Source organism: Thalia democratica, chromosome 5 (genome assembly GCF_965202585.1).
Source record: "Thalia democratica chromosome 5, ktThaDemo2.hap1.1, whole genome shotgun sequence".
Taxonomy (NCBI): domain Eukaryota; kingdom Metazoa; phylum Chordata; class Thaliacea; order Salpida; family Salpidae; genus Thalia; species Thalia democratica.
Genome location: NC_139169.1, coordinates 44,300,111 through 44,323,515, shown reverse-complemented (window position 1 = coordinate 44,323,515; position 23,405 = coordinate 44,300,111). Strand labels below are relative to the sequence as shown.

Genomic DNA, 23,405 nt, shown 5'->3' with positions numbered 1-23,405 from the left:
GTTTTATAGAATTATATTTTAATAAAATATACAAAGTATTCAAAATTTTTTAACGAAATTATTTTTTATATATTATACAATTACTGAAAAACAAACACTTCTAAATAAAAATTATATTACAACAAATTTTACAATAAAAATTGTTTCAATATAACAACAAATGTATTGTTTATTAGTAAAACTTAATCTAAATTACTTTGAAAACTTTATTATTACCCTGCTTTCTATGAAGTGTTTAATATACATAGAAACTATAAGTGAAGATTTTCTCATTGTTTAATTCACTAAAATTAAAACTTAAATTTGTATATTAAAATTTTACTAACAAAAAAGATTAATATTTTTTTTTTGTTAGCACCAATTAAATTTTAAAATTATTCAGCTTTGGTGAGAGTAAAATAGACAGGGTAAAAGGGTTAATCAGTGTTAATAAAACGGAAAACTTAAGCAAATTTCTGTAATAATTTGATTACCAAACAAAACAACAATAACAAACTAATATAACAAATGAAAACATTTTCAGCAAGGGAGACTTTTTTACAAATTCAATTTAACCTGGCCACTTATAATAGAGTAAAGAGTTGAAGTGTGTAGACCTTTATAAACAATCATCCCTAGTCTTATTTTTAAACCACTAAAATAAACCCCTAAAATCAAATAAAAAACTATCAAATTTAACTTCTGTGAAATCTAGAAGCTCTGAAAAAACAAATTTTAAAATTATTTTTATTTAAAAAATTACTTTTGTAATCATACTCGAAATTATATGAAAACTTGTAAAAAAAATCCCTGACTGAAATATAAAAAGTAAATATGATCATCTCTTTAAAACTTACAATTTCCTATGCTTAAAAATGTTCACAACCTAACCGTTAAAATGGTGAATTATCTAAATTTGAAAAAACATTCTTAATTAACGAGTTAGAATCCAGCAGCGTAATGTAGTATTTTTATTTTTCGTAACCTTAATAATGACAAATATTCCAAGCATAATTTTAATCATGATTCTATCAAAATTGTTATATGCTTATTAAAACAAAGCTTTTTTAGAATTTTAACTCTAACAAAACATTTTTATAACCGAGACTAAAATTTTCTTTTTTTGTATTCTAATAATTAATCTTTAATATTTTATATCTTAATTTAAGTATAAATACTAAAATGTTTCACATACATAGAAAAGCTTTTAATAATGAATTCTAAAGACTGAAACACTGATAATCTTCTTATTTTACCAAAACATACTGCTTACGGAACTCTTATTTGGAAAAAGAACTTTTTAAGAGAACAATTTAAAAGTTTAGAAATTAATAAATACTTTTTGGACTATTTTCAAATTAACAAAATAATATCTTTTTTATCTTTGATAATTAAATTTGTTTTAAATGGCTTACCTAAATAAAAACCCCTTTAAACTCAAAACCTTAGTTATGATGCTAATCAGCTATCAAAAATATTACCGATGTGACAGTTTTTTAAGAAAGAAAGAGAAAGTAATAGCTAAAAGGTACTATTTGATGACACAACTACAATTATCTACATTTAGTGGTGGCTTAGAAGAACCTGAGGACATTTCTACTCCTTGGTCAAAACTTACTCTTGTGATGTTTCTTTCGTTTCGTTTTCTGGTTTGTCGCCTAAAATATGGTAGTTTATTATTCATATTTTGTTTCGTGATAAAAAAACTAAAATTAACATTCAAATACTAAGATTAATTATTCTTAAATCTACTTATAAATTGACAAGTATTTACAAAATTTAAAACAATACTTTTAATGAAAGACAGTTTAAAAACAAAAACTTACATTTGACAGAATTATTAGTGGAAAATTCGTTTGAAACTTTTTCATCTTCCTTTTCCTTCTGTTTTACGACAATTTTTTCATACAATCCCTGCCTTGCATTGTTGCTGAATATAATCGGCTTCACTGCAGCAATTCTTGGTACATCAAGAACCTGAGCAATGATCACTTTATCAAAACGTTTTCGTGCAATAATTTTTTTTTTTAAATAACAGAGTATTTGACTTTTAAAAAAAATCTAATGAGGTTAAATTAATTACTAAAAATATTTTATATGATGTTGAGATAAATATTACCTGATGGATAGCACGGAAAGCGATCAATGACAGGGAAGTTTGTGCGAAAGCGGTGATGTCCTCCAACACTTGCGGGTGACAACCTGCCAGTATGTCCTGCTCTCCTTTTTCACATGGATCTTTTATACCCGGTCCGTCTATATTTTATTCTAAGTTAATTTATACTTGTCTAAAATGGTACGTATTTTGTAACATAAACTTTATTTTTAATTAGTTATAGTTGAAACTTGTCTTGAAAAATTGGCTGAAAAATGTTTAATGGATTAAATACATCAAAATTTCAAAACAAACTCATTTTAGTTTTTTATAGAACAGTATTTATATGATTGAAAAATAAACTTTAATACTTTTAATATAAATGATTGTTTAAACGTCTTAATTTATATGCCTTTTTAGTTATTTATAACTATAAAATTTGACACTTTTAAAAGTCTAATAATATACCGGTATATAATTTAAATTTAAGTACCAAAATATACTTATTTGTTTAATCGTAACTTAATTCGGTTGTTGTTTTTTATTTGTTTTTACTGTTGTAAGAAAATATGAAACAAAATACTTTAGTTCAGGATAAAAAATAGTTTTTCAGAGCTGAAAACTTTACTTGTTAATTTGTTTTTATGAGAATAAAAACTTCATTATATAGAAACAATTTTCTAAACATGTCTAATATTTCAGCTTATAGTATAGTTAGTTAATGAGTTTTATTCTTTTAAAACTCTTATTATAACTAAAAATTGAAATAGTAGACATGCTTAGAAAGTTGTTTCTGTAAAAATATACAACACTAAAAGAAGTTTAATCTCTTTTTTTTTTGTATTCAGTTTACACCATATCTAAATTTATGCTATTTTTTACACTGGTGGTTGTTATCTAATTCACACTACTTCATTTGTTAAAATTTTTATTAAAACTAATGAAATCTTTAGTTTTTCAAGTATTTGTTAGTTTACATAATATAATTTCCGTTTTATAAATGAACATTTTGCACGAACAACGACTTCCTTAAAAAGTTTAATGAATATTAAACTTAATAAAAATTATCAACTCTTACTTTTTATTTAGATAAAAATTTTAGGTGTATTACTTACTTGTATTCTTCCTTCAAATAAACTACTTATCAGTCAAGTTTTTCTTTAGCTACTTTTTTTTAAAACTTTACTATCAAGAACTAACCAGGCAGCAAGAGACCTCCTGCAATTACTTCCAAAACTCTTCTGAACGCATCAGCAGTGCTCATTTGTTCCTTAGATGAATTCAGTGCTTTGTACACGATCACTTCCAATGTCTATCAATATTGTTGCTTGTTTAGGAAAAAATTAACATATTTAAATTTTACCAACTCATGTCATTTAAAGTTTGATTTTTGCAAGGAGGTTAGTTAAAATATATTTATCTCAGCAGTTAAGTATATTTGGAAGCATAATTGTAGGTTTTACTTTATATAAGCTTAATTATTTTTTTAATTTTGAAGTCAAAACAAAATGGTATATTTGTGTACTTTAGACTTTAACTTATATATAACTCATTATAAATTTTGAACTTATTATAAACATTCTACTTCACAATGAACAAGTTTAAAATATTAAAAAGGTTTATAACTTCATAGAATTTTAATTATATAATAGATTTAAATTTGCTTAGTTGCGATAATCATACATACAGTAGAAGACTGCTTAATATAACTAAGAATTAACATTAAAAACAACCAATTAAAAACAACAGCATAGTCCCACTATGCTTTGTTAAAAACATGGCAATTATAATAATGTAAAGCTGAAATTTTTTTAAGCAAAACTAACCCAACAAGGTAGAGACTTCCAAGCTTCCACTCTGTTTTGCATGTCTCTAAAAATTCTGATTACCGTCATGCAAGTTTCCATTCTACTGGCGTGTTGCTGTTATCAAAAAATTGTGTTCAAGTAAAGTAAAAACTACATACATTGCGGATATTAAATCATCAACAGCTATACATCATAACGATTAAGAATTAAAAACAAACATTCTCAACTGCCAACAAAAACTATAATGTATCCAAAATAAATCAAGACATGTATAAGGAAAACTTTACCTGAAACCATTTGGCTTGTCTGACTTTGGCGAGAGCTTCAAGTTGTAGCTTCTCACTCAGCACATTTTCTGGGAGATCAATCATCGAGATGTCTTCATTCTTTTTATCAGCCAATGTGGCTTCTTCACCAGTTTTATCATCCGAAGATGTTTCTTCGTCTTTCTTTTTTTCTTCCACTTCACCATTTTGCTTCTCTCTTCTTGAGTCCATCTTTACCCATGTCATTGTCACAGCGAGCTGTTAAACAGTTTAGTTTGATAAACTGCAGTTCCATGGTTTATATTTTAATGAAGTGATAAGATAAAAACTTTACTACTAACAATTGTTAGAATGTTTTTTAATAAAGATGTTACAATTTCGTTATGTAGTTTACATACTGCATATACTTGCTTATCATCTTTCTTGGATATACAATATGCATATATTAAATTAAAGACTTTGTTGTAGAAAAAGTAACTTACAGTGATTTTAAATCGGGATTCAGCAATAACATTGAAACCAGCTTCAGTTCTTTCAACTTTGCAAACTAAATCCTCGCTCGCTTTGTTCAATTCATCTGTTTATATTACTTGTTTTATAGAACGTATTTCATCACACAGACAATTTAAACACTAAACAAAAGCATAAAAATTAAAGTATTGCTATAACATTTATAATTTATTTCAAATTAAAGTTTCATATAAATAATTATTAAAACAACGAACAATAAACACACCAAAGAAACAATTATAGGTAAAATAATCAAACCATTTATAAGCCACTTGATCTATATTAAAATAAGTAAAATTTATAATCATAATAAAATTGATTGAAGTTATAACACATATAATTAAAAGTTTTCCTATCAATTAATCTACCTGGAATGTGTTCCATAACTCTTTCAAGAAGTTTCGAAGTAGGAACTTCCCCGCAGTAAGCAATTATTTCAACAACATTGTCACCCTTGATAATGAGACCCTTTGAAAGATGTCCCACCCTGCTGACCCCGTTAAGTATCCTGGGGCGGTCGTCAAGCACGTTGGTCGTTGACGAGCTCTTCTTTGGTCTTTTTAAACTATATAAATAAAAAGTTTGATTGAAAACGAGATTATGATTTTAATTTAACCAAATTTGTTTAAATCTAAACAACTTACTTCGAAACATACAATAAAATTCAATCTTTATAAATCAAACAAAAAGCGACACATATGAACAACGTTATTAAAAAGCGACAAGTAACGAAAACTATTATGACTATAATAATTAGTTTCCCTTTTTTAACAAGTATGTGAATAAAATACTTACATTTGAACTTTCGGTTTTTGTTCCTGTTTTTTCGGAGAAGGCTCGTCACCTGCACCTTTTTCAACTTGCACTTTGTTTGCGACCACTTCAACAACCTTGCTAGAACCGTCTCCACTGCCCAAATCTGTTAATAAACGCTTACCAGAATTATCAAAAAAAAAACTAGTTACCTAAACTAACAATTGAAAAAACACTACTGTTTACTACTGGCAAAGAAAAAACACAAACTAAGTTAGGTTATTGTCTTTTAAATATTGACCTCATCTTCTGAAAGTACGTAACAAACAAATAATAAATGGAAGAAATTAAGATTATTTTCAAAAGTAGAAATAAATAAAAACACCGAATTGTGCTGCAACAATTGTTAACAAAAAGACTATTAATATTACCTTGTTTAGCTTCTGGGCTGGTGATTGGGTAGTCTTCATTGACAAATTTATCAGACAACTTCTTAAGCACTTTCTCAGTGACACCCACGATCTTTTCAAAAGCATCCAGTTCACTTTTATTTGGGTAAATTTGATTGTGTTTGTCGTATACGTGTCTATCATCAAGCGACATTTTCGCTTGCTTACTCTTTGAGATTATATGTTAATGATAACTTAAACTAATTTTATTTTAATAGTATAAATAAAAAATAAAAAGCTAATGAAAAATCGAATTATAAGCTAATAAAATTGTAAAAGATCAGTATGACGATAATATTTAAGATTTATTAAACATTGATTTTTAAACTATTTATTTTCTGTGAAATAAGTATTTTTCAACATCATTTTCTAACACCATTATTTTTACGCTTTAAACTTAAAATATGCTAAGTCATCTAAAACTAGTCTAATTCTTTTGTAGTTAAGAAAAGCTTTAATTAATTGGTAAGGCAGAGAAATTCACAAGCATTTAGACTAAATTTTAGAGCTTCATTTAAACTACATTGAATTCTATAAGGATATTTTTATAAGTATTGATACTCAATTAATACTATGTATGTACAATCGCGTAAATAATAGTTACATTCAAACTAACATTGTTCCAGTCATCTCCAAGCCTCATATTAGGACCATCAAACATTTCACCTGTCTGCAACGCAGCTTCGCGTTGATTCATTATCATTCTGTCTATGAAGCTGTCCGCTGATGGAAACCTGAATTTTATTGTTTTAATAACTAGTTTCTTTCATTCAGAAAAACTTACGCACGGGTTCAAGAAAGAATGCACATAATTAAATATAATTCTAATAAAACTTGACAAATGATTATGATAGCAGTTGCTAATATGTAAAAATCTATTAAAACTATTTTTGCAGAATTTTTGAAAAAACGCTCAATAAAAAAATAAGTATTAATCATTCAAACATTAAAAACAATATTTGAAATTAAAGTAGCTAAAACAATATATAATATGAATATTCTAATATAAAACCTTTTTTTTATTTTTTTACTTCTAAAAAACGTTTGCCAAATAAAACTTGATATTTTTAATCATTTAAATTTTTAATAAAAACAAACATCTCTTCATCATCCATGTCGGGATCCATAAAATTAATTGGGTGTTGATGGGGTGGCTGCGGATACATCATAGGGTGGTTGCCATGGATATGGTGGGGCATCATCATTGGGTGGTACGGTTGTGGCATCATGGGTCCTTTAAGTATTGTTTAATAACATTACCTTATTCAGAATTTGTTGTCATTGAATTTAACTTAATTTCAAACTGATAAAGTTTAAAAACAACTAGACTTTTTGTTTTTATTATTAGTTATTTCTTTAATCTGTATTTGTTATTAGAGCAGGGTTGCCAAAAGTCTTTTGTAAATTTCTTTTAAATTTTTTAAATTCTTGCAGGTTTTTTAAAAACAAGTTTTTTAGTCCATTTTTAGTATAAAATTGAATTTAAGTTAAAAAAAACTGTCTTAAATAGTATAACAACATCCAAAAAATACTTTAAGTTACTTTAAATGTCTTTTTTTAAGTAAAAAATTTTATTGATACAAAAACTTTTTAACTTTATGATAGATTTTTTGTATCTTTTTGAAGTTTTATAACTTTACATGTGAAAATTGTTTAAAGTTCTACATTTTTCAGACTTATTAGTGATTTTTTTCAAAAATTAGAAGTATTTTTTCAAATTCTTGGTTTCTCCAGTTTTTTTATTGTCTAAATTGTAAAACTCCAGGTTTTTCTAGGACTCAAAGGTTTTTTGGCAATCATGTTAGAGGAAATTTTTACATGTAATGAATTAAGTAATAATTATTTTATATTGGATAATAAAACATGGCAATTGAAATTCTACAGCATGAAATAAAAATAAAATTATGTGAAAAACAAACTTGGTCCGTTAAACATCATTGGTGGTCCCATTGGGTGAATTCCGTGGTCAAAATGGGGACGGAAGTTCTGGCCCATCGGTGGACGGAAGTTTGGGCCCATAGGAGGGGGAGGACCATATGGGTACCATGGCATCGGTTCGTGATGCGGGGGTGGGCGCTGGTGGTTGCCTTGGTGACCATTGTTGAAAATGAAGGGTGGTGGAATTGGCACGTTGTTTTGTTGCTGTGACTTTAATTTAATATACGTCGTTTGTAAAAAATATAAAAATAAATGATTTAACTTGTTTTAAACAAACGAAAATGAAATGAAAAGATTTAGTATTTATTACTTTTAGAGCTTTGCAATAAAAATCATAAACATTATTAAAACTGACCTTGTTGTTGCTAGCAACCACATGGTTTGTTACAGCATTGTTCTTAACATTATTTGTGTTTGGTCTGATATTTTTGTCTGCAATCGATTTTTTGAAATATTTATTTTTAGTCTAAGCATTTCCATAAACTACTTATTTACTGAAAAGGAACGTTGAAAATGAATAACTTTTTTTAGAACTTTTTTAGGTAATTTCGACTCTTTTAGGACAGATAAAACTTTAATTAACAACAATGATATAAAAATTAAGTGCATCAACTTATTTTAATTAAAATAAAACTTGTCGCTATAATACACTTTTGACTTGTGAATCTTACTTATCTGATTTATTTTTAACTTTAATGTAAAACTGCTTTAAAATGAAAAATTAAGTTAATAAAAAAGCTCTAGGTTATAGTTAAAAAATAATCTAAAAAACTAACATTTGCGATTATCAGGATTATTGAAATTGTTTTTTATCACGTTACTTTTAGCATTGTTTGTCAGAGATGTGTTCTTCAATATTGTAATGTCCTGTTTAGTTTTTATTTTGTTACAATATTGGTTTATTTTATGATGCAAATACAACGAAAATTAAAACTAACGCTTTTTGTCTTATTTTTATTGTCAATTAATCCAGATTTTTCTAATTCATTTAACAAGCAGCAAACTGCTTTTTCAACAGCTTCTTTCTGATCTACAGAATCTCCTACACCAACTAGATTTTCATACTTCTCGTTGAATTTTAACTAAAAAAATATTCAAATTAAAATTTCAAGCATTAAAACTATAACAGTAAAAGAATTTTGCAACAGCTGATAAAAGTTTTGTTTTGAATAGTCCTGCATTTTACTATATTAGCTTTCAACTTTAACTAAATTATGATACTTTGAAATTTACACAACAACTTTTTTAAATTAATTCACAAAGGCAAAACACTTTTCTTTAATAATTTTAGTGCCAAATATAACTATTAACTACAACAAAAACTAAAACATACTTCAACAACCCATTTAGCTCCGTTTACATTATTAGTGACCAACTTGGTAGACAAGTTGTTTCTTTCCATGAAACTTTTAAGCTTTGCGATTTCTTCTGATCTTTGGAACTTTTCTGACAAACTCTGTAGATTATTGAAATTTTTTACTCATGTAAAATAACAAAACCTAGTTATTTAAAAGTTAAAAATGTTTTTAAAAGGTAACGAATAAAAATGTTTATTTTTAGTTTTTATAAAATTATAAGAACTTATTTTCTTATCTAGAAAATATAAACAACTTGAAGAAATCTTTAGTAAAAAATCAATTAAAGAACTGACCATTATCAAGTTTCGATTTGTACTGGGTCTTGGCACTATTTTTTTAGGAGCTTCATTCTGATTTATTGATGTTTTTCCGAATTCTTCCATTAACTTCATCACGTCCGGTGCCTTTGCCTTTCTCTTATCAACTAACTGCTGGTTACTATGGATAACTGGCGGTGGTTGGGACTTGTTGTTAGGGTCCCACAACTGCTTGCCCTTAACCTCGCTTCGAGACTTACCAATCATCATCTGACTTCCTGATGTGTTTTGGTATTTGAATTTGTTGCTCATTTGGAAGTCCTGAATACTGTTTAAATATTTTTATTTCAGTTAGGTCTTATATGACTATTAGGGTAACAGTATATCCTATATAACTTACTAAAGTATCTTAATTTAAGTTATATAATAAACTTCAGCATTATATAATTTTTATTTATTTAGCATTGAATAATTTATAGAAACCAATAAAATGTTAGACTTTAACAATCCATCAAGTTTATATTTTCAAACATAATGAACTTTTACTAACCTTTGATTCTGGTTTCTATCCGGGTGAACAGGCTGTAAAATAATCATTTTTAAATACAAATCTAAAATACATAAGCTATATCTTCAAACGAAAGCTATTGATGAAAACATATAGAAGTTCACAAAACAAAAACTAACAGGTTGCCACAAGTTGTTCACATCAATGTTAGTGTTTTGCCAGTTGTTGTCACTCCTCATGGTGTGTTGCTGTCCCTGCCGCATGAAATCCTGTTGCTGCTGCTGCTGCTGCATGAACCCTGCCGCGTTCCAAGCTGCTTGAGCTCCCGGGTTCTGCTGCAATGTTGTCTGGCTGCTATCGCCATGGAAACTAGAAGCTTGCTGGCCAATCACGGAAGTTTCGTGCATTGCAACTGATCTTGGGGCAACTTGGCGATTGTAAAGTTGCTGAGAAATGAATACGATTAATTATTCAAAAGCGCAAATTTTGCAAACTAGTTTTACAAAGCTTTTATTTGTTAAATACTAATATTTAAAATGCAACATATTTTAAAATTAAAACGGGGTTTTATTCATCTGTATAAATGAAAAAATTGTTAAAAAAAAAACAAATAAAATAAATGGTTTATAACATTAAATAAATAAATTTTTTAAATTACCTGATTACCAAACAATCTCGTACATTTAAATTGCAAACCTGATGGGAAGTTTGATGGGCCCATGTGTTGTCATGCTGTTGCGTGGAAACCATATCAGGTTGTACATACTGATTGTTGTTCCACGGACTCGCCTGTTGTTGAATACTAGCAGCAGACTGACTGAAATCGTGGTTGTTGCTCAGTTGAGCATTACCCTTCAGCATTCCAACCATCATCTCGTTGTTACCACCCATCGAATTTCCAGATTCTAAATGTTTAATTTAACAAATACTGCACAGAATTTCCAAACAAAAATAAATCAAAAAACTTATCAATTTACCTTTAAGTTAGTAATTTAAGCATTATTATTACCATAAGAATTAATTTTAATTTACAAAAAAAAATATCCAGTAGCCAAAAATATTAGTGTCAGTTACAAAAATCATTGATGCCTTAAAGAAAACAGATCTGATTGCTTTTGTACACACGGAGAAAAAAATCAGCTAGATCAAAAAACTTTTAAAATAAATACATTATTTAAAGCAGTTACATTTAGACTTTAATAACTGTCACCCTAATAAGATTTGTTTGATCATAGAAGACTTAAATTATACCTGAGCAGTAAATGTATACAATTAGATAGTATAAACTTATTATACGTAAATTTTATGAAGTTAACTTTTATAACTAATTATTTTCAAATACTTCTTTAGTAATAAAACTCACGTCTTGATTGATATTGTTGCATGTTTGATGTTTGGTTGAGAATATTAGCACGCGGTTGTTGGTGGTAATTAGCGTTGCTAGCCATCTGTGGTAACCATGACATCTGAGCATTTTGAGTGGACACCACAGGGCCTCCAATCACAGAACTGGTTGCACTACTTCTCTGTACAATTTTATTTAATGTGCATTTAATTCAACTATTAATCAACATATTTCATAAACATGATTAGGCTTTAGGCTTTTTTAAAATCGAAAAATTAAATACTCTTTGCAATTGTTTTGACCAAACGACTCATAAACTGTTACAATATACTTTTAAGTATTTTTTCTAATTTACTGATAAATAATATAAGCACATGACCCTAAATTAAAGTCACTTTAAACTGTTATAAAATATTTATGTTTACAGCGTTAATAATAATAAAATGTAAAATAATTAATAGAAACTGCTAAAATGGAGAAAGATAATAACTCTTTAAATACTTTCAAAGCGATGTTTTTAAGATAAAATTTTTTGTAACTCAATTCAAACCTTCTAATACTCTACTTAAATTTTCAAAATTTTAAAAAATATTTAAAAATATGAGTGTATGTAAAAACTAAATTATATTTCCAATATACTATGTAAAAAATTACCATAGGCGGTGGATTTTGACCAGTGATACTAAAAGTTGACCTCTGGTTGTCAGTTGAGCCCCAACCTAGTTGCTGAAAAGTGTTGCTATGGTGATACATCGATTGGTTGCCAGGAGAAGGTCCTGAAGACATCAGCCTATTTTGAAGCCCTCCAACTTGGTGGACTCCTAACATTATTTTGGTATCAACTTAGCTTGAATCGAAAAATAAAGATAATGTAGTCAACATATTAGTAGTTAAAAACTTTAGGCAACTATAAAAACCAACCCTTGTTCTTTTTCTTTTAATTGTTCTTTTAAGCGAATATTTATAGTTTATTTTCAGTTGATAATAATAAACCTAGAGAAAAAACTTAATTAAGTATTAATCAAAAATTCTTTAGGGTTTAATCAACATAATTCTTTAAAATTTTTCAGTAATGTAATTGAGCAACTAGAACAGGGATCAGCAAACTGTAGCCTTCCGGCAAAGAGTGGTCTAATAAGTATAATAAATTTCTGGCCGTCTGCATGTTTTAAGTTAAAAAAAATATTTCAAAGATTTTACTTCGATTTAAAAAAATAAAATAGAGTATAGTTTTTATTGAAATTATGGTCTGCAAATGACTTTTTGATTTTAAACAAGTTTTTTTAAAGTTGCAGGTCTTAAAATACTAACTAGATTTAATTTCGTACGTTGTATTATTTATAAAAAATTTATTAAAATACTAAATTAAAACAAAAATAAAACAAGTAAATTTCAAAATGTTACTTAGTTTTATGAAACAAACTTCATAAAACATTGTATACACTGATGAACACAAGGCTTATGGATGACTAGCAAGCAACTAAAAGTATTGCATCACTTACTTTTATTTTTTAATGACAATACTTATATATTAAACACAATTTAAACATTACAGGCTTTTAGAATGCTTTTAACAAGCTTAATTAGTCACTCAAAAAATTACAAAAAATTATTATTTTCAACTGTATGTCAAATAAAAAGTTGACCAGAACTAGGCAAAAAGAGTGAAACCCAGTTTTTTATAAAAAACGCAGTTACCAATTGCAAGCAATTATCAAGAGAAATATAGTTTAGATGGAATTTTGACTATATTTCTTATACACATTTTTTCTTCTATTAATTTAAATATAGAACTAAAAAATGTATATAAGAAATATAGTCAAAATTCCATCTAAACTATATTTCTTATACACATTTTTCTTCTATTAATTTAAATCTTATTTTCTTAGGTATACACTGATACTTCGTAACTCAACAAATAACCAACCAGTAACAGCCTGGTGTGACAACTGTTGTTGATTCGAACCATTTCCATTACCAACACTGCCACCAACTGCGTTTGAAAATGGTGCAGCAGCAAATTCACCATTTCGTTGCTGAGTAGTTGAAGCTGTGTTCCAATCTACCAATGATGAAGATCTTATATACATTTGGTTTCATAAATCAAACGATTTCTATATAGATTACACACTTTGTAATACTCTATTTTATTAATATAGATATGATAATATTTGATAAAACAAAACAACTATGCTGAAAAAATTATTCTCATAATATTAGCTTTTTTAAAGAATTTTCTTAACTATTTTAATTATATAAATCGATATAGAAATGCAGTTTAAAAAAAATCCCATAATAGAATATTATATATTAGAAAAAACTAATAAATGGAACAAAACTATCATACCTAGTTTTATGTTTAAATCTTTGTAAAACTCTTTAAAAATTAGCAAATAAAAAACATTTAATTAATAAAATTAAATTAATGTGTAACAGTCTTAAGTTTAAACAATAAATAAACAAGTTTTTACATAAATTTGCTATGATGTATTGTTCTTCTACTATTTTTTAAACACTACAGTGGCTTAATTGCTCAGTAATATTCAAATTTTAGTACTAAACTAAATGACAAAAGTAAAAAGAAAATAAAAAACTATACATTTTAAAACTTTAAAAAAGAAGAACATTAATTAGTTTCCAAAAGTTTACAATAAAATTTAAATTATTATCTAACTTTTGGTCTACATCTAAACTTTTTATAAATACACAACAAAACTAAACCTTTATTAGAAGGTACTCCATTGCTCAATTGATCACCGTTAGTTGGTGGCATAGTAGGTGGTTTGTAGGTGTTTGTATTCACAATAGTGCTAGCAACTGTTAAATATATTTTGATACAGTTTAGCATTTACTTTGCTTTATAAAACTTGAATTATTAAAAAATATTCATTTCATTTAAATTTTCTAAAAATATCTATTTCGTTAAAAACTTAAAAAATACGAGTATTCTAGTCATTGCTAAATTTTATTTCCAACTTTTTGTCGGTTAGTTATTTTTTTCAACAAATATTTTTTTATACTTGTGAACTTTTCTTTCCTTACTCACCTTGTGGAAATGTTTGCTGGTACATGTGAGGGCTCACTTTAGCAGGCATACTTCCTTGATATTGCTGTATTGAAATATTTACCAATTAGTATAAGCTTATTTAAATTACATAAATAACTGAACTTTTGAATTACTTCAGTTTCACAAATAATATTCTTAAATACAAACTTAAAATATAAATTATATATAGCTTTATACAGTAGAGACTAAGTTTAACAGAACTTTTAATTTTAAATATTTTAAGCCTTTTTTACGAAAAAAAACTACTAATGTTTTATGATAAAATTTGGAAACATTTTATATGACAAAAAGTATAAAAATCATAACCTTTTATAAAAGTTAAAATAAACACTTTGAGAACCACTAAGACAAAATTTAAATTTGTTAGTAAAACAATTACCACATTACAAGTGTTCTAATATCACTTTACTTGTTTCGAACTTATATAACTATGTATCATAAAGTATTAAAAGTAATTAAGTTAGACCTACTTTAGAGATGTAAAAGCAGTGATAAAAACAATATCATACTTAAATAAACTGCAATTAACTAATAGCTAGTTAAAGTTAATATTATTATAATTATTATTATTTATTATAACTATAGACTTAAAAAAACAAAAATTCTTATATTTTTGTTATATAATGCTCATTTAAAAAGTAAAAAAAACTTGAAATCTTATTTTTATATAAAAAAGGCTATTAGACTATATTCAAAGACTATTTAACTTTTTAAATCATAGAAGTAAATTTTTTTTCAAACTGATTTTTTTTAACATCCTATAAAAATAAGATTTTTTTCTTAAATAAGCTAAATCACAGTTTATTATTATATCACAAACTAACTCTAAGGTTATTAGTAGTTTGGGCATTAGCAGGGTTATTGTTAGTCAAAGGAACAGAGTTTTGATGAGGAAAAGTGCTCAAGTTGGCTGGAGTTGATGAGTACATGCTGTTGCTGTTAATACAAGAGCTTTTTTGCTGGGCTTGCTGTACATTCATTCCATTTTGTGTAAAACTGTGTTTCATTTGAGCCTTATAACCAGATAAGATTTCTAGGCTAAATTAAAACTTAATCTAAAATAAATAAAACTTATAGTGTGTAAAACTAAAGAATTAGTAGACTGTTAAGAAAACAAAAATAATGTTAGTAAAGCCCAATTAGAATCACATATAAAATTAATTTGTACTAACTCTCATTCACCAACTTACAATATACTTAATAAAGGAGGCATTAAAAATTAAGGGCATAGGAGGGTGAATCACTTATTTCACAATTTAGTCTTAATTTATTGTATTTTAACTAAGCTAAAAGTGACTTATTACAGATTTCTATAACTCGAAATAATTTTTGAGTTATAGCCGGTACTACAATAGGTTCCTTATGGGAGGCTCAAACTAAAATAGCAAATAACTAGAAATCATTAAAAAACTATCTCCTCCTACGTTTTTTGAGAAAAATACATCTAACTTTCAGAAAATGTTCCTTGCAATATCTATAAATTCTGACGCAACAAAATTTTTAAATTTATGACAAAAATCAAAAAAAAAAACGGTTTTTTTTTATTTTTTCTTTTTTTTTTTAATTTCTGGTAAGAGAATTTTCTAAATGTTCCAAGGAACATTTCCTATAAGTTTAAGGTATTTATCTCAAAAAACGTAGGAGGAAATAAATTTTTAGTGAAATAGTTTTTTGTTGCCGTTTTAGTTAGCGTCTCCCATAAGGAACCTATTGTTAGCTCCAACTTTGACCTGCTATATCTCAAAAACTATTTTTAATTTTTTAATCTGTAAAAAACAACTTGAAGCTTAGTTAAAACTCAACAAATAAGATCAAATTGTGAAAATAGTGATTTTATTCAAGTTTTTATACTTTGTTTAAAAAAGATTAAAAATTAGACTGAAAATTTTTTTAAACAATTGCTCTAATACTTAGATAGATTTTTAGTAAAATAGTTTATTTTCGCCTTTTTAGTTTGTGCCTTTCCCATAAAAAACTTATTGAACTCTCTATCCTTGACCACTTATTTCTTAAAAATTACTTTGAATTTTTAAAAGCAGTAAAAAACAACTGGTAGCTTAGTTTGATATGTAAAAAATATGATCAAATTTCAACAAAAAGAAAAATTACCCCTGTGACTTTAAGCAAAGACAAAAACCTACAAGTAAAAGATCATTTTTAAACTTAATTGCTTAAAATCTAGTACACTTCCAATTTGTAAAATATAAGTCTTATCTTATAAATAGTTATAAATTAATATTACTTGTGTATTATTAATCTATTTTCGTTCCATTAATAAGTTTGATAAATAGTTATTAATGCTGAACACTAATTCTAAAGTTTCAAAGACAGATGCTTTATTTATAGTTTTACATTGTTATGAGGAAAAATCATAATACTTGTTTAAAAATCTTTTATGAAAGTTCTAAAATTTTTTATATCTAATAAAACTGAAATTAACTTGTTTTAACGTTTCTATAGTTAGCTGAATATTTGAAACCTTACATTCTTATATTTTTTATCCTAATGCAGCAAACCTTCAGTTTTTGTTGTATAGTTTTAATACTTTGTATATGTATTCTTTTAAGTTGTCTAAGCCTAATTATGAAGTTTAAAAAAAAAGATTGTTACATCATTAGTATTTTTTGTTATTCTTCTAAAGAAAATAGTATTATTACTCTTAAAAAGTAAAATATTAGTTTAATTTATTTGAATGTTGAACTTACTGTTTAGACGACTTATAAGAATACATATACAAAGTATTAAAACTATACAACGTTAACTTAAGGTTTGGTGCATTAAGATAAAACTATAAGAATGTAAGGTTGCAAATATTTAGCTAACTATAGAAACGTCTTAACGTTTTAATGTTAAATAGAAGTCTTATTTGGTACTAAATTTTATTTAGTTACAGAATAAAAATTGACGTTAAAATATGAAAATAAAATTTATAATTTAAGGCCATAGGGGGGGTAAACCATGTTTTTTACAAGTTGATCTTATTTTATAGAGTTTTTTCTAAGGTTCAAGATGCTTTTTATCGTTTTAAAAAATTCAAATTATATTTTGAGATATGACCAGTCAAAGTCGAGCCGCATAATAGGTTCCCTATGGGTAGGGAAAACTAAAACAGCGAAAAAAGACTATTTCATTTAAAATCCATCTCCTCCTACATTTTTCAACCAATCTTCTTCAAACTTTCACAGTCTTATCTTTATACAATAACAAAAAAACGTTACTTTGGAATTAAAAAAAATTTTTGTAAAAATACTTTTTTTTTTTTTTTTTTTTTTTTAAATTATTGTGTTAAAATTTTTATTTTTTTGAATTACTAAAATTCTAAAGTAACGTTTTTTCCTTTTATTATAAGGAACCTTTCCTAAAAATTTGAAGAAGATTGCTTGAAAAATGAAGGAGGAGATAGATTTTTAGAAAATTTTTAAATTTCCGAGAAAATTGATCCCAAAAAATTTGTAGTCCATACATTTATATAGGAAAATTTTAATAAAAAATTAAATATCTCAAAATTTAAATGTTATTTTTGAATTCTATAAAAACTGGCTTGTAGTTTGTACTTAAAGCTTTCATATAAAAGCTAAACTTAATTTTTGTAAAAAAAATGTTGGACCCCCCCCCCCCCTATGGCCTTAACTGTTATATACATTTGGTATTAAAAAGGATTTGAATACAAATACTTTATTTCAAGGAATGCAATTATAGAAACTAAACAGTAATTTGTTATAAATAGTTAACTTAATTCTTTACAAAAAACTCTTTTTACGACTTGACAATTATAGAATTACAAACTATATATAATTAAATATTTTTATGAAATCAAAAAGCATTTTGGGTCAGTTTTCAAATTTACTGTAACTTATCTAAATGAACACACTGCAAATAAATAACTGACTGAAAATTAAATAAATAAACTAATAACAAAACTTTAGTTCAGAGATCAAATTGATTTAAGCTAAATCTAATTAAATAACTCACTTATTGTACTGAACTTTTTGCTGATCACTAATACTTATACTTAAATTTTGAAAAAAATTCTGGCATTCTTTTTCATTACTTTCTTGTAAATACCTAAAACAATTTAGCTAAAATTTATTTTTAGTAAAAGTAAAGATGTAAATGTTTGATAAATTTAAATCTGATACCTATCATTATAAAAATAATTAATTCGTACATTATAATTATTATACCTATTTCTTTAAGTATTGAAACATTTATTCTTACTGAAATTTAATTAATAAAAGGTTCTTATCTTTTAAAACCTACAAAAATTTTTGGCACACAAGGTTAATAATTAGTTGCTTTTTAATTACAAAACTCTTTGATTATGTCCTGGAACAATTTAAAAATTATATTTTATATAACTATTCAAAATATAAATTTAAGTGTTTGTTAACAAAAGATCGTAGTAAAATAAGTTCACTGGAATATATAATAATAACAAACTATACAGTATCCTTCTTTTATTACACTGACATTTTACAGAGCTCAGTTGAAGTGTGTTAAGGGCATAGGGGGGTTATACCTTTTTTTTTGAAATTTGATCTTCTTATATATAGTTTTTACTTTGCTACAAGATGCTTTTTACAGGTTTTAAAAATTCAAAATAATTTTTGAGATATAGCTGGTCAAAGTTGGAGGCAACAATAGGATCCTTATGGGAGGCGCAAATTAAAACAGCAAACAACTAGAAGTTACTAAAAATCTATCTCCTCTAGTGATGTACCGGACTCACTATCCGGGTCCGGGTCCGGCCGGATATTGCCATTTTTGTCTGATATCCGGATCCGGCCGGATTCTAATTTGAAAAAAAAGTCCGGATCCGGTTCCGGCCGGATTCTAATTTGTAAAAAAAGTCCGGATCCGGTTCCGGCCGGACTCTAATTTGAAAAAAAAAGTCCGGATCCGGGTCCGGCCGGATCCTAACAGAGATCCGGCCGGACCCGGATCTAGTTAGCAAAAAAGAGAATACTGAAAAGTATTTTTTCAAAATAAACCCTGTGTAAATTAGTAAGAGTCATTTTGTCAGTAAAAATTAAACACCTACCGTGATTGGCTCATTTTGTACACGTGACTAATTTACATTTGTTTACATTTAAACTATGAAATAAACAACTAAGAATTGCAACTCTTTACATATGTTGTAAAATTGAAAACTTTTGAATGAATACTTGCATTATTTCTTGTTTAAAGTTGAGCTCAGAGAATATTTAGAATTAATACGGTTGAATGTACGAGCCGATGAGAATCATATGACGAAATGTTTCAAACTAAATACTGATGCAACAAAACATCAGAACATGACAGGCAGTTTATATGTAAGCAGTTAGTTAGTTTGGTGTGCAGCTTGAAGCAACAAAATATCTTGAACTTTTTTGTGAATGCCTATTGTAAGTAGTGTTTTGTTTTAAAAGTGAATATTTCAACTGGTTTTTAATTGTTTAAATATTTAAGCCAGGTTTATAGTTTAATAGTTTATTAAAAACTTTACAGTTTCTTGTTTACTAAAAATTTTATTTAATTTTTAGTTTACTGTTTTAAGTCTTTTGATATAGATTTAAATAGCTTCCAGTTTTTAAAGTGTTACCAAAGTAATTTATAATTTTGTATATGCTAGTATTTCTTGTTGTGTTTTATATAAAAGATTCATCACTCAAAACTGTCGTATCTGATTATAGAAAGTAGTCTCAGTTAGAATTTAGTATTTGTTAGATATAATTAAATAAGGTAGGATTTAATTATGATGGGTAGTACTAATAAGTTAAGTTTACCACAATCGGTTCACAACTTTACTACCAAATTGTCAACCTTTGCTAGCTGTTCTACTGATTATTAGATTAAAGTAATTTTTTCAGTTTTTAAAAATCTCATTCTGACTCAGGCTTGTTTATACTCACTCTAGCTAGTTTTATTGACTTAAACAGTGGCAACCCTGCTAGTTTGAAAACTTTTGGGAATTTTAGAAAAATTTGGACTGCCTCAGGCTAGTTTAGTTTTTTTTAAAAACTCAGGCTAGTTTTCTTTTAATTTTTGAATGAGTTTGAGCTGATCGAGTTTTCAATATTTTGTAATTTTCTAGTGTATTTTCTTCAAGAACTTGATTTCAGATTTTTAATTGTAAATAACACCTAAATTTGTAAACCTTGTGGCTAGCTGTTTTACTTATTATTAGATTAAAGTTCTTTTTTTTCAGTTTTTAAAAACCTCATTTTGACTCAGGCTAGTTTATACTAGTGATGTACCGGACTCACTATCCGGGTCCGGCCGGATATTGCCATTTTTGTCTGATATCCGGATCCGGCCGGATTCTAATTTGAAAAAAAAGTCCGGATCCGGTTCCGGCCGGATTCTAATTTGAAAAAAAAGTCCGGATCCGGTTCCGGCCGGACTCTAATTTGAAAAAAAAGTCCGGATCCGGTTCCGGCCGGATTCTTATTTGAAAAAAAAGTCCAGATCCGGGTCCGGCCGGACCCGAAATTGTGGGTCCGGTACATCACTAATCTCCTCCTACATTTTTTGAGATTACTACCTAAAACTTTTAGGAAATGTTCCTTGATAAATATAGAAAATTCTGTCTGAACATTTCCTGAAAATTTGAGGTAGTTATCTCAAAAAACGTAGGGAGGAGATAGACTTTTAATGACTTCTAGTTATTTGCTGTTTTAGTTTGCGCCTCCAATAGGGATCCTATTGTTGCCTCCGACTTTGACCAGCTATATCTCAAAAATTATTTTGAATTTTTGAAACCTGTAAAAAGTATCTTGTAGCTCAGTAAAAACTATATAAAAGAAGATCAAATTTCAAAAAAAAAGGTGTTAACCCCCCTCCTCCCCCTAATCCCTTAACACACAGAAACATATGTCAGTGTAATAAAAGAAGTATACTGTACAGTTTGTAATTATTACATTTTATTTATTATTTTACTTATTTATGTATATACCAGTGAACTTGTTTCACTAGGATCTTTTGTTAACAAAAACTTAAATCTATATTTTGAATAGTTGTATTTTATAAATAAATAATAAAAACATCAAACTCTAAAACAAGAAAAAAAAAAATTTAATTTTAATAGTTTTTTCAACCTATTAATTTTATATAAAAATCAATAAACTTGGTGTTTAAGTTTACTATGAAGAATAAAAAATATTTGCTGTGAATTTAAAAAATAAATTTTAAAAAGATTATTATCAACTACTAACAATATTGAAAAATAAAGTAGAGATAATAATATTATTAAACTGTTCATTTTAAAAAACTATGAAAAAAATTAGTTGAAAATTTTCTTTTTTTGGATGCAGATAAAATGTTCTTTAATCATATGTATTATTCTTATCCAAAACTTGTAACATATATAATCTTTGAGTTATATTAGGGCAGATACCAACTCCTGCTTTTGGCTTGACATTTTTACAATTCATATTATTTTTTGGAATTCTCACAGTTTTTTAAGAACTGATAATGTCATTTCATTTATGTGATTTATTAACCACAATATTAATTATTGACATTTTGGTTTTTTCATTTAATTTAGAATTTAAATGATCTTAAAATTGAAATATCTTTAGTTATTTAAATGATGTAAATTTTAAGTTAAAGTTAAATTGACAATTCATGAAGTAAAAAATAAGTATGAAAAACTTGGTAATTACCTAGGATGATGATGCACCAATATCAAACTGGAAATATATCATTTAAAATTAATGTAGTGATATAATTGTTTTTTATTGTCATTTTTAACCATATTTTTGGCTAGAAATTTGTATTGTATATATATATAAATAAAATTAAACTTATATATCATAAACTTATAAACCTTAATTTTTAATTGCTTTTTTTGACAATATAAAGCAGGCGATTATATCAATATATCAATTTATATAATAATATCAAATTATACAGTATCATCCTTTTGTTACACTGACATATGTTTCTGTATGTTAAACAAGTCAACACACAGAAACATATGCCAGTGTTAACTTTTGTTAACGAACAATTAAATTTATATATTTTTAATAAAAACAAATTATACAGTAATCTTCCTTTATTCTACCAACATATGTTTCTGTGTGTCAACAAATCAACACACTTCAACTGGGTTGTTAATAGGAAAGATAACTATTAACAACCCAGTTGAAGTGTGTTGATTCGCTGACACACAGAAACATATGTTGGTAGAATAAAGGAAGATTACTGTATAATTTGTTTTTATTTATATTCCAGTGAAGTTACTTCACTAGGATCTTTTGTTAGCAAACAATTAAAACTATATTTTGAACAGTTATATTTTTAAAAGTTACATTAAGTTATATTAATTACGATCTTGTAAAACAAAGTTGATTAAATATTTTAGTTTATCATAATTAAAGTTAATTCTTAATATGTATTTATAAAAAAAATTTCAAACAAAGTATCTTTTAAGATTAAACATATCAGCCTTAAAACATTGATTTTTAGCATATATTTATGGTTAAAAAGACATTGAATATAATATATTTTCAGTTTGATATTGGTGCATCATCCTAAGTAATTATCAAAAACTTTGAACTTTAACTCTGTCAGGGTTGCACACTAAAAGACAAAAAAACAGATGAGTGACTAAAACTTTGTCAAAGTTAGCCTGAGTTTATAAAGAAAAATTTAGAAAACATTTTACCAAGCTAAAGTAGCAAAAAAGTTTTAGGTTTATGAAAAAAATCCGTATTAGCAGGAGTCAGTTGAGTTTATTTAAACAATCTGTCAAATTATTCAGCCTGTGTTTTTTATTTAAACTAACCTAGTGGCTTTCATGTGAGGCAACTAATTCCTGGTAATATTTAGGTTTCTTTAAAATATATAGCAACAAAAATTATTGTTCAAGGCTAAAACATTGAAATAAAATTAAATATATAGCTGAAAACTATGCTGGAAACTACTTCTTAATCTATATATTTTCATTTACTTAATATTTGCAAAAAAAAACAATTTCAAAAAATAATAATTTAGAAACTGACCCTTCCATTTTTTATAGAAGCTTTACAGGTAATTATCACCTCTACTGCAATGAAATTTAAACACTCCTAACACATATTAAGTATTTCT

The 23,405-nt window shown here is 26.6% G+C and overlaps 1 protein-coding gene across 2 annotated transcripts; it reads right to left on the bottom strand.

The window, feature by feature from the left end:
* Window positions 1–24: 24 nt before the first annotated feature.
* LOC145835359 (uncharacterized) lies at window positions 25–23,405 on the bottom strand. Of its 2 annotated transcripts, XM_082942919.1 has the most exons (29): window positions 23,318–23,340; window positions 18,306–18,398; window positions 15,158–15,329; window positions 14,313–14,376; window positions 13,988–14,083; window positions 13,194–13,328; window positions 11,921–12,087; window positions 11,285–11,447; window positions 10,618–10,826; window positions 10,101–10,367; window positions 9,964–9,995; window positions 9,450–9,741; window positions 9,132–9,254; window positions 8,737–8,880; window positions 8,575–8,665; window positions 8,154–8,230; window positions 7,780–8,008; window positions 6,959–7,094; window positions 6,477–6,594; window positions 5,843–6,029; window positions 5,454–5,577; window positions 5,027–5,223; window positions 4,631–4,725; window positions 4,170–4,406; window positions 3,901–3,996; window positions 3,275–3,386; window positions 2,099–2,235; window positions 1,806–1,956; window positions 25–1,637 (listed from the first exon to the last, which is right to left on the bottom strand). In XM_082942919.1, exons 1-29 carry the CDS (start codon window positions 23,323–23,325, stop codon window positions 1,594–1,596), a joined length of 3,996 nt encoding a protein of 1,331 aa, XP_082799045.1. In that variant the 5' UTR covers window positions 23,326–23,340; the 3' UTR covers window positions 25–1,593. The 2 variants fall into 2 exon arrangements, with proteins under 2 accessions (XP_082799045.1, XP_082799046.1); XM_082942920.1 differs by lacking the exon at window positions 18,306–18,398 and having other exon boundaries at window positions 23,318–23,405.

Coding starts and splice junctions, on each gene's coding strand:
- LOC145835359 (XM_082942919.1), bottom strand. Junction 7,095..7,779: donor AATGATGTTTAACGGACCAA/GTTTGTTTTTCA, acceptor CAATACTTAAAG/GACCCATGATGCCACAACCG. Junction 6,595..6,958: donor GACATGGATGATGAAGAGAT/GTTTGTTTTTAT, acceptor AATAAAATTCAG/GTTTCCATCAGCGGACAGCT.